The sequence below is a fragment of the Notothenia rossii genome, assembly GCF_949606895.1.
Source record: "Notothenia rossii genome assembly, chromosome: 9".
Classification (NCBI taxonomy): domain Eukaryota; kingdom Metazoa; phylum Chordata; class Actinopteri; order Perciformes; family Nototheniidae; genus Notothenia; species Notothenia rossii.
In genome coordinates this window covers 8,459,930-8,472,118 of record NC_136907.1, presented here as the reverse complement: position 1 = coordinate 8,472,118, position 12,189 = coordinate 8,459,930, and the positions used below count along the sequence as shown (strand labels likewise).

General features: G+C 38.5%; 2 protein-coding genes across 2 annotated transcripts in view; one reads left to right on the top strand and one right to left on the bottom strand.

The window, feature by feature from the left end:
* Positions 1–32: 32 nt before the first annotated feature.
* gng8 (guanine nucleotide binding protein (G protein), gamma 8) lies at positions 33–1,598 on the bottom strand. The gene is made up of 3 exons (XM_079649257.1): positions 1,467–1,598; positions 696–809; positions 33–410 (listed from the first exon to the last, which is right to left on the bottom strand). The coding sequence occupies exons 2-3, from the start codon at positions 777–779 to the stop codon at positions 282–284; spliced, it is 213 nt and encodes a 70-aa protein (XP_079505383.1). The 5' UTR covers positions 780–809; positions 1,467–1,598; the 3' UTR covers positions 33–281.
* A 2,092-nt stretch (positions 1,599–3,690) lies between these two features.
* LOC307018436 (bromodomain-containing protein 8-like) overlaps positions 3,691–12,189 on the top strand; it is a gene marked incomplete at its 3' end in the record, with an annotated part of 9,341 nt that continues 842 nt past the window's right edge. The window contains exons 1-12 of the mRNA XM_079648671.1: positions 3,691–4,119; positions 4,509–4,605; positions 5,489–5,558; positions 5,661–5,710; positions 5,851–5,973; positions 6,075–6,155; positions 6,262–6,326; positions 6,737–6,879; positions 7,350–7,541; positions 8,412–8,496; positions 10,730–10,873; positions 12,109–12,183. Coding sequence (XP_079504797.1) covers positions 4,077–4,119; positions 4,509–4,605; positions 5,489–5,558; positions 5,661–5,710; positions 5,851–5,973; positions 6,075–6,155; positions 6,262–6,326; positions 6,737–6,879; positions 7,350–7,541; positions 8,412–8,496; positions 10,730–10,873; positions 12,109–12,183 — 1,168 coding nt within the window. The 5' untranslated portion in view covers positions 3,691–4,076. The remainder of the gene's footprint in view (positions 4,120–4,508; positions 4,606–5,488; positions 5,559–5,660; positions 5,711–5,850; positions 5,974–6,074; positions 6,156–6,261; positions 6,327–6,736; positions 6,880–7,349; positions 7,542–8,411; positions 8,497–10,729; positions 10,874–12,108; positions 12,184–12,189) is intronic.

Sequence of the window (12,189 nt, the reverse complement as noted above, 5' to 3'; positions counted from 1 at the left end):
CCAGAACTAATCCATAGTTTAGTTAATACATAAACTCAGCTACAATCTGTGTGCAGATGGAGAGGCAGGGGTGTTAGCCTGCTAAAATGTACTTTGCACCCACTCATGACAAAAGTTTATTGCCGTCATTATCTTGTTAAAATGATCATTCATCAGATGACTCAACAAAATTCTACTTTAATTACGAAACGGAAAAAAACGAATCATTAAAGCTTAACTTGAATTGCTACATTTAAATAATGTACACTACATTTTAGACATGTTCCCTGCACATGTGGAGCTTATAGTATAGTACAGAATATTTTCTTTTCTCGGAACGGGTTCTCAGCAGAAGCTAATGGAGTCACCAGGGGGTCTTCTTTGGCATGAGCATCACAATATGCCATCAGATCAGCTGCTGCTTTGGATATCTGTACAGAAAGGTTGGGTTAGTGTGTTTGTGTTGAAAAAAGTAGACGAGAAGAGAGGATAAAAATATATTTTGAATTCATTTATTCGATTTGAATTTAAACCACACTTAAAAGACACCATTATTTTTGCATCATTCAAAAATAATACAACTGAGAGTGGAGTTTAATGATTGGAATTTAATATTGGTAAAGTTATATCTGTCGAACAAGTTTTTTTTAACAATTCAAAGCTATTTCTAATCTTTTATCATTGGCTGTGTGTACTTCTACAATGTGCGGACTCACCATCATCCTCTCTATGTTGACCTCCAGTTTCAGTTGTTCGACCGTCTTTCTAGCATCTGCAATCTTGGCCATGTTGTTGGACATCCTGCACCTTTCCCAATAAACTTATCCAACCTGTTGCAAACCAAAAAAATGTTGAGTTATCACACGAGAAATAAAAGTTTGCATCACCAGTTTTTTTTTTAAATATAACACTTCAAAGTGCTTTGACATATTTGTGACTACGTGATGAAGGTGTGCCATGGATAGAGTCTGTTTCAATTTGCTCGTTAATTCTGCTCCCTGGGTCTCAGCTGCAAGTGGCAAAGGGAGGGTCTCAAGGGAGGAGGGCATGGGGGGGGGGAGGCAGAACAGCTTCCCGAGGGGAGGGCATCCACTAACTGAGAATGTAAATACACCTGACATTCACATTAACTTGTTGCTTTCAGGTTTAACGCACTGTAGATCTAAAAAAGTAGTTATTTGTGCTATTAATCTGCTTCTTATGCGTTGCTCAGGTGCTGCCATAGACTGATGGAAGATATCACTTTTGTTGCACCGATTACAAATAAAGAAATTAAAAGCATCCAGGACCAAAACAATTACTCTCTGAGCGTTAAATGTACTTACAATTTGTTTAATAATACAATTCATTCTTGTGAATTTTGTTTGTTAGAGCAGCACACATGCAGAGGTATGCAGACATATATGGTGTTTTTCCCATAACTCTGTACAAGACTTTTCAAGATATTTTCTATTATTATAATACCAAGCAAGGACAACATCACTCACCGAAAGACAGAAAAAGAGTAAGCGCTGGGACAGAAATCCGCTTGTCTTTGATGGGGGTCCTCCGCAGGAACTAACAGTAACACATGGAGTGAGATTAATGGCAAAGATGGGGAGGAAGGCTTCAACAGCTTCCCTCCTTCACATTACTGTTGTTCTGCCCCCAGGATGGGCTCAGTGCAGCAGTTAAAGGCAACATGTGGCGTGACCTTCATCTCTAGAGTCTCTATCACTCGCTTACCTGAGATGACAGAGTAGCTTTTGTTGTGGGATGGAACATTTAAACTGCCTTAACATGGATACGATTTAAATAGCTAATATTTATTATAAAAAAATGAAAAGAAAAACAACTTACTTAAGGCATTAGACTGAATGGGAAAGCCCTTAAGGGAATTGGGTTGTTTTCATGTGTTTAATTGATTTTTAAATGTTTAAGTCAATTCTAAGGCAAACATCAAACCTGAAGTACTTTGGAATATGGCACAATTCAGTGTTACAATACATAGTGGGAGTCTAGAGATGTCATAAACATAAATATAAGTTTAGTCTGACCTCAGGGTGAGCAGTGCCCCTTGGAACACACCTGCAATTTTCTCTGACAAGGTAAGCATTGTGCAGATTTACAGTAAAACAGTACTGACTCACATGTCACAGTTATTTTGGTGTTTGAAGAGTTTCCTATTAAGCTTGACATAAACAATCTTTAAAGGTGCAATGTATATGACGTGTCCAGCATTTTACTTTAAAATTTTCAAATTATCACCAGAATTAGAAGTCCTTACAATGTTGAATATACCTCAGAGTCCTGGTTAAGAAAACCCAACATTTTCGAGGTAAATTATTCAGTTTATGTCAAAATGTGACTACTCTCAGACAGCAGAATTATTTGTCTCATGCCTTTCCTCTACGAGGCATTCATTTTCCCCCATAGAGCTGACAGTTATTCCACACATCAGCAGGGGGCAAAGTGCTAGGGAGCTAAATGTCAAGTGCCTCATTAACATTTGTTTCCCTGTAGTAATTGGTCTCTCACAGTGGATGATAGCCTACTGGACCATATGAGAAGAAAGAGATGTTGCTTGAATTTACCAACCTCTGACACCATTGCCAAGGGCCAAAAAGATTATTTGCACAGTGTGATGTTGCATAATCCAAGCAGGGGATGTACCGATTATTTGGTCCTGCTTTGTAAAAACGTAATACTGTTAGCTACGCAAGCCAACCAGAATTTCTCCTCATATATGTTGTTAATTTATGACAGACGCTTCAGGATAAGATCAATGAAACCAAAGGGGAGAGAAGAGTGTCTGTATATATCCCATTACCACTTACTGTTTTGACCAACTCCTATTTTCAAGTAAACATTTAAAGAACATCTGTTTTTGGAAAGTTTATATTTTGTCTGAAGACTATATATACCCTCTTGTGTAAACCATTTTGCAAAAACTCACCAGGTAAAGCTGTAATTTCAACATAGAGAAGAACAGGAGCCTATACAGCAGGTCATAAAAAAGAGTCAGCAATGTGCAGGATTTGGCCAACTGAGACAACCACATGTTTTTGCAACATGTTTTGGTGCATTAAAATAGCCCATAACATGTTTTTCTTTTAAGAGATCTGTGTCCCAGTGTCATAAAACTGTAAAGGTGGCAATTGCACATATTTCGTATTGACACTACAGCTAACCCAATCTATTATTTTCAATATAGAGCCCTTGTTGCTGTTTATTTTTGCTCCACCTTAGGCATACTGGTAGCAAACCAGTCTTTCTAGTCTTGTTCCTGCTGTATTGACAGCCTCGATTTATTTTTGTAATATAGCCTGGAAAAGTCAGATAAAATCATTTCCTTTTGTTTTTAAAGACAAAAACTTAATTTCACCTGGACTCAGTAACCTTGTTTATTATTATTATTATTATTATTATTTTACTACAAATGTGTAGTGGATTTCATTTTATTTCCTTATTCAGCCTTTAAGTCTTCCATATAGATTTGCATAGTAGCCTACGTGCAATTTGCTATGTCAATATATTAGGCTACCTGCACAGCAATTAATTTGTAAACTAAACAATAATACACACACTATTTTATCACTTAAGTGGCATCACATCCTCCCTACATTATAGATAAGGATATAAAGGGCTTTTGATATCATATTTGTAAAAGAGGCAGCTTGAAATAATAGTAAAATAGGACTGATGTAGCTAGCTGAGGTTCAGAGAAGCACCCACCCAGTGTTGAACCATCATGAGGTGGGCGTGTACCAGCAGTGCTAGCTAACATTACAATGAAAAAATACAGTCTATGGATAAAACACATTAGTGACTACAGTAAGCTTCATGTTCTCTTCAGACTGTTTCTGATATAGCTTAGACTTATGCGTTAGGAGTCTTTACATTAAAGCCTAGCATGTTAGATTCATGGTTAATCTTTCAGTAACTAACAGCTCAGACACAGACAGCGGTGATTCAGCGTGCTGCTAGCTAGACAGAAAACCCTTCAAAGGCTCAACACCGATAACAGTCATTGATGTTAACGTCCATCGTCTGATGTATATCGTTGTCGGGTCTCGCCATTGTTTTATTTACTGCTGGGCTTCGATCTACCGAGATGTATGGGATGTCGGGATGACAGGAAGATGGCAAACGGGGTTGGAAGTGAGTAACGTTGGTAAATAGCAGCATGCCTAGCAGATGTCATGCTATCCGCTAGCGGTGAGTGTCGGTCTGTTGATGCTATCTCCACTGACTTCCTGTACTCCAGCCTCCGCTCTCTGCAGGGAAAGCTGATTAATGTCTGCCATTACACTGTTGACAGCTTTGTTTACACTAATGGTCGGTCCTGTTAACACCAACAGTGTAAACGACATGCTTTTTGCGGGCTATTTCCACGCAGTTGTGTGTGTCAATTGCTGGGCATGTTGGTATCATGAGACAATGAAGCCAAGCTCAAAAGAACAATAATGGTGTTCATACCAGGCCTGAAAAGACTGCAGACAATCAGTTGAATATGAACTATAACAAGTTTTTTTCCTTTTTCTCTGCAGAACACAAGCTGCTAGTCATTGAACCATCCGAGCCATGGTCAGTGAGGGAGAAGCTGTGTTTGGCCACATCTGTCATGAAGAGTGGAGACCAGAACTGGTACTAATCAATTTTTGCCACGAAGATCTAAAAACTGGTGCCAATGATGATAATCCTTGCTGTGTGTTAATGCACTATGACATTCATTTATTGGAGTAGCCACATGATTCTGGAGTAAAGAAAATCTGAATAAAATACCATATTTTTACCTATGGCTTTTACAAAGTGTGCAGACATTTTGAGTGGTTGTTAGTAGAAACGTTTGAGAACTAGTGGTCTATGATATAGCAACACAGGGGAAACCGTAGTTACACGGTGTAAAAAGTGTTTCGGAGACGGCCTTCAAATAACGTACAAAACATGAAAGGCTGTATATGTATATCTTAAGGGTTCAGTAATCATTACATTACATTACATGTAATTTGTTAGACACTTTTATCCAAAGCGACTTACATACATTCAGTACTGTGGACAATCCCCACAGGAGCAATTTGGGGTGAATTGTCTTGCCCGGGGACACAACGCTTTGTGCTGACTGCAGTGGGACTCAAACTTGCTATTCCCTGATTCGAAGTCCAGCACACTACCCACTCAGCCACAGCCTCCCTTAATTTAAACGTTCCTTATTTTAATGGAAATGACCTTACAGATTAGATATTGTCAATACGAGAGGCTCTGTCGTTATCATTGTTGCCCCTTGTCCTTATGATTGTGGTTATTGTGCTTTCATAGTCCATAGACAATGCATATTAAATGAATTTACTATAGCTAAGCATGTAGTTGTTTAGCTTTCTACCTGTAATAGACGGGCATATTGTCCACATTTTTTTTTTACTGATACTGCAATAAACTGGGACAGAAATAATAAGTAGCCTTTTCTATAGGCTAGTGTTTGGTGTGCTTTTCATCTTGACTGTCTTACAAAATGTCTCCACCACAACAGGGTGTCTGTCAGTCGAGCCATCAAACCATTTGCAGAACCCGGGCGCCCACCTGACTGGTTCTCTCAAAAGGTGTGAAAAATTCGGAGCACAGTGACCAAATTGCAGTAAATGCAAATAATCTGCCACATTACATTTTGTCCTGTCTCTTTATGCTCCTTGGTCTCTTCACAGCACTGTGCCTCAAAGTACTCTGAGCTCCTGGAATCAACAGAGGCCCCAAAGTTAGTGCATAACTTACTTTTCCCTCTAGCATGCTTTTGTAGACCTGCAAGCTAGGATTAATGACATAGCTCTATACTGTTTGACCGATGCATTGACAGAAAATAATGTCTTTGACTAATACTGCATTTGTTACCTTCAGGCGTAAGCGTGGTGAGAGAGGTGAAGTGGTGGAGACAGTGGAGGACGTTATAGTACGCAGACTGACAGCTGACAGGATTGATGCACTTAAAAAGTTGATAAAGGAAACACAGGAGAAGCACAGGTACAAAATCCTTAAAGCACAGAAACACATCGTTGTGAAAGAGAGTTGCTGCATGATAATTGGCGTCAATGAGATTGGTTAAAATGGTGCTTTTTTCACAGGAAGCTGAAGAGAGAGGCTGAACTGGTTAAAACAGGACACCTAGATTCCAAACTACAAGAGTTATGGGAAGAAATTCTGCAGTAAGAAGCAACACACTTTCTTATTGTCCTGTATTCACTGAAACCGCACATCTGTTTTGAAATTACACTAACAAGCTAAATCAATTATCTTTTGTGCATCTGTCAGGAAGCAGAAACTGGAGGAAGAGGAAGCAGATTTGAAAAGAAAAAACACAAATGCTGCTTATCAAGGTATTTCATTCACTTTTAGGGGTACATAATGTGTTTGTTATTAACTTGGTAAACTCATAACATGCTAACGTTAGCATGTTAGTGTGACAAAATACATTGTGCATGTAGTATGTAAGCATCATAACTCAAAGTATATATCTCACAGTAGGCAGATGGGAATTTGGGAGCATTAGTATTTTTTATCAAGTGAAACATTTGAGGTGCTAGAGAGTTTCCAAAGTCAGGAACCAAACACTTTTAAAAACAGATATCTGTACCAAATTGCATATCAGTCTGACCAATAGTCAAGTTCTGCACTAACAACTTTAGATCAGTTGGGTAGTCTTGGCATATTTTAACTGTGGGAAAAAAAAAGCATTTGAACATCAGTTTTTGTATTGACTGATAAGATCTGCCCCTCCCTCTTCCAGACAGACAGGTGGCAAAGAACACACCAAAGCGATTGCCCGCCGTCACCATGCACCCGCCCTCAGGTTGCAGCTCCCCGAGCCAGGAGTTCTCCCCAGGTGACGCGTTTGAGTGCTCCACCCTAGATCTTGGATCAACAAAAAATGTAAGTCACTAAAGGTTAAAACATTTCAGGTCGTTCCTACTTTTTAATAATCCTGCAGGGAACATAAAAACGCTGGTGTTTGTATCTTTAAATTCAGAATCAGTTTTATTACCAGGTAGGTTGACACGTACGAGGAATTTGACTTGATGTCATGGTGCATACATGAAAGTAAAACCCAGATAGAGAACTAGAAAAATATAAAAAAAATAACAGTATTTACATAGAAATGGAATAAAAAGGAATATAATATATTCAAGCTGGGTTGCGCCTACCTACATGTTTAGATTTGCTGAATTATTTAATCTGTTTTTGTTATTGGAAAAGCCAGTAACCTTGTGCTATGGACATCATTAAAATACAACTATATTTCAGAAAGCTTCCTTCCATCAAAGACACATTATCAGAGTTGAACAATTAAAAGCATTCCTCAATTGGTATGTAAATGTGACATCTAGTTTCCCTCTCTCTAGGCTTCAGGATCTTCCAGATTAATGACAATTGCTGAGACTTGTGGACCCGATAATGAGGACATCAGCCTTGGGTCATTTCTGGACGACCCCACCCAAAAGAAGGCCCTGGTCCAGAAAACTACACCCCCACCATCTCCACTCCTGTCCGAGTTACTGAAGAAAGGCAGTATCTTGGCCACAAATTCCAGACTGGTATGTGGATGGGACTTACTAAACCAGTATTAAACCAACATTGCCAAGCTTTGTAATTAACGGTCTTTTTTTTTTTTTTTTTTTTTTTTTACGGCTCCCATCTTCATCTCATTTTTCAAAGGATTGTTTGCATTCAGCAAGTATTAATGAATACATTTTTGCCATTATGTGTTCTGGTTTTGGTTGCTGTGGTGTTTTTTTTGCTGATTGTATAAAGATTTTAGTAATTTTTGCATATGTTTTGCATTGTAATGGGTTGGATTTTATGACACCTTCTTAATCTGGGAAAATCTATTGTCCTTTCTCTTTTACTTCCGAGTTTCATTGGTTGCATTTCTTACAACCGTCTTCATTTAACTGCTCTCCTTTTGAATGGCGTTCAGATGTTGTCTTGATGGAAATAAAATGTATTATTTGACGGATAAAACATCACTACTTTTTTTTGCATCTGATTTAATCATTGTTTGTGTGAAGTTCAATAGTAAAAGTACTTTTTTTTGTTTTGTCAAGCCTTTTGTCGTATCAGAGGTAGGGCATTTTTTAAAATGTCCATTTGTATGAAGCCTACTCTCTTATTTCCTCTCTTGAAATCCCGACATGTCAGAAGAAGTTTATATTTGACTAGATCTTTACCTTGAAACATTCCTTTTGTACCTTCCTTTTTATAGTCAAATTATAGAAATTTCATAAAGGCATTTGGCTTTATATCTGTGTATAAATATATGATCTACTGTATATAAAACCTACTTTAACATACATTATTCTGTGTGAGTTTGTTTTTTAATTGCAGGCAGTAACATAAATAATAATACTTTATGTACAGGAAAACTAGCAAAATGTTTGACATGCATGTCTGCGTTTATATCCCAGATTGGGGATGGTGATGCTGGAAATCTGACGGGAACACACGACTTGCAGCAGGCTCCGGCTAGTCAACCTATCTCTCAAGCTACAGGTACAGAGGCTGTGTTTATTTGTGATTTTATTAACACTGATAAAGAGGAACTGCAGGGCAAAGTCAAACAAACATCTTACAAAGTGACTGAAATAAGTCAATTACAATCAAGACAATATTAAGTAGAACCAAAAACCCTTTTTTTAACATACGTTAGCTTTATATGAACCCTTATGTTGTGTTCGGGTCTCCCCTGACCCGTTTCAAGTTCAAATGATATAATAACTACGCTCTAGTTTTTTTTAAGGCTTCATGATATCCTCCACAACAGCTCTATAAACACTACAAAACTGATTTTGACCATTTTAGCCAAGTCTGAGTATCATTTGGTATATCATTTGACCCAGCAGAATTGTTGTGGGTCATTCAGGCTCAAATTTGGCCCAATCAAGATTCCTCTTTGACTTTAGACGCCCCTCCCCCACCCCCTTCATCCACTGTAACAATAATTTTTCGCAACATGCACCTGGTCTCCCCTCCCTCTGCACCCCTCCCCCCACGGGAACTCAACCTTTCTCAAAGAACATGTACACTAACACTTGAACCTGAACACACACATGCACGTGTGCTGTGTAATGTGTTTTGGGCCATAACATTAAATGACAACAGGATTGTACGGTTATGAATGCATAATAAGTTAGTTATGATGTAGTTAAAACAATATTGGATGATAGTCGTTTTTTGTTTGTGTTTTGGACTTAAATAAATCATGGGTCAAAATTGACCCGCGAGCAACATGAACGGTAACAGCTTTTGAACACAACACAGGGGTTAAGAAGTCCTCCTATTGTCTTACATCCCGGGCTATACTGCCTACTTTAGGTGTTAAACATCCTTCTTTTTATTTATTTGGGCTTCCATGTTAACACACCACACATTAGCTTTTTTACTACACTGAACAAAAATATAAACGCAACACTTTTGTTTTTGCTCCCATTTTTCGTGAGATGAACTCAAAGATCTAAAACATTTTCTATACACACAAAATAACCATTTCTCTCAAATATTGTTCACAAATCTGAAAAAATCTGTGATAGTGAGCACTTCTCCTTCGCCCAGATAATCCATCCCACCTCACAGGTGTGGCATATCAAGATGCTGATTAGACAGCATGATTATTGCACAGGTGTGCCTTAGGCTGGCCACAATAAAACGTGCAGTTTTGCTTTATTGGGGGGGTCTGGGGGGGTCCGAAAACCAGTCAGTATCTGGTGTGACCACCATTTGTCTCACGCAGTGCAACATCTCCTTGGCATAGAGTTGATGAGGTTGTTGATTGTGGCCTGTGGAATGTTGGTCCACTCCTCTTCAGTGGCTGTGCAAAGTTGCTGGATATTGGCAAGAACTGGAACACGCTGTCGTATACGCCGATCCAGAGCATCCCAAACATGCTCAATGGGTGACATGTTAGGGTTAGGGTTAAACCTGACTGGTTTTCGGACCCCCCCAGACCCCCCCAATAAAGCAAAACTGCACGTTTCAGAGTGGCCTTTTATTGTGGCCAGCCTAAGGCACACCTGTGCAATAATCATGCTGTCTAATCAGCATCTTGATATGCCACACCTGTGAGGTGGGATGGATTATCTCGGCAAAGGAGAAGTGCTCACTATCACAGATCTTTTCAGATTTGTGAACAATATTTGAGAGAAATGGTTATTTTGTGTATGTAGAAAATGTTTTAGATCTTTGAGTTCATCTCATGAAAAATGGGAGCAAAAACAAAAGTGTTGCGTTTATATTTTTGTTCAGTGTAGAAGCCGCTATTTACTTGTCTTTCATCCTTTCTTTATAACTAATGCGGTTGATGCATTGTGATTTCAAAGGTGTCTATTATCATTTGGACAACAGCTGGAAATGAGCAATGTTGGCTAAAGCTGTTTTTTGTGACAGTTGATTAATGGGGACTGTCCACGACACTATAAACAAATAAACTTAACATACTGACATCATACCAGCAATTTTTTTTATGTAATTGCGCAAAAGCTTCTTTATTTTTTTCCGGCAATTAAAACACAAATGAAATTCAATGAAACATTCTATTAGTGGTGTACATTCTCAAACTCAATGTAAAAGGATAGGATTTGCATAGTGTTGCCACTGCAGCTGCTATGTTTGGGTACACATCACATTGAGAGCCACACACAGGTACAGGTAGGCAGTGTAGCCCGGTCCAAGCTGTTTGCTCATACATTTTGCTCAAAGCCTCCATTCTCTGTGAATGCTTGCATGGCAGGTGCCCCGATGTTGTCTCGTCTTCTGGAGGCTGGTCCCGCCCAGTTCTCCGCTCCGTTAGGTTTCATGGTCAGTGCAGACTCCACCGCTCCTCTTTCTGCTGCCTCTTCTGTGCCTGTTGACTCTCCTGCCTCAGCAAGTACAGGTCTGTCCACTCTGACCCCACCCACTCAACCTTTAACCCATCCACCAAACCTCCAGTCTTCCTTTATTTCACCTGTTTTGTAGCCGGGAGATTACATTTCAGAACTTTATTTAACCCTTAGATGCACGAGGGACTGGACCCTACACTCTTCCATAAGTGGGTCAAAAAGGACCCGTGTTAGAATAATATTGGTTTTTATGTCATTTATTATATTTTGGTTCACACTAGAAATATTTTATATTTAATTTTTCTCTATTTTAGACATTTTTTTTACATTTTGAAAAAAACCGTTTTGAACATATTGTCCCAAAGATCTCCACTATTCTGAGACCCTCACAGTATTCCAGTCCCTTTTCAAAACTCATCTCTTCTCCTCTTGTCTACTCATAGCCCACCCCATCAATCCATGCCGGTTGATCAAGTTTGATAGTCCTATACCCCCCACCCTAACCTTCCCTTATATTTTAAAGCGATTTTGAGTCCTTGAAAAGCCCTATAAAAATATAATGTATTATTATTATTATTATTATTATTATTATTATTATTATACTAACAGGTATGAGATCTTGCTGTGTAAAATAACCCTCCTGAGAGGTGTCACTTGTGATGCAGTCTGTGTGGTCTACAGTGAATGTATTCCTGACAGCAACAGGTGATAAGAATCAAAGGTTCCCGTAGGATCCATATAAAATGCATGCTGGTCATTTTTATGGAAGCTTGGGGTAGAAATACAGAAACTACAATTTCTTAAAATGTATTAAATTTAAAATGTGAATGGCATGATATCCAAAACATGTTTTTTGAGGAATAGCTGGAATATGAAATGATAACATTTTTTAATTACAAAGATACTTCAAGAAAACCACTTATGCATCTAAGGGTTAAAAAAGATTGAGTGTTATAGCTAAAGTAGACTGAAATATGAATGTATCTTGCGACGTTAAAACATTCTTAAAAAAACAACTCTTCAACATTTCAGAAATACTTGTTTTTATACACACAGGAGGGATGTCAAAAAGTAAACCACTCTATATTAGAATCTATATTTTGTGAATATCTCAAAATATGTAAATAAAGAGTTCAGATTAATTGTGGTTACAATTTAAATTCAAGCAAATGATAAAGCTTGACTTAAGCGTTCTGTGATGAATGCTTTTATGAACTGCTACTCTTGCTCCTTAAAAAGTGTATCTTGGCGAACAGAAAAGTTGAAACCAGTTGTTGTTTGCATGCAGAAGTTGGTGTGATGGCTCCGTCTTTGCTGCCTGGACGCCAGTCTGTCTCTGCAGAGGACAAAGTGTCAGAGCTCAGTGAGG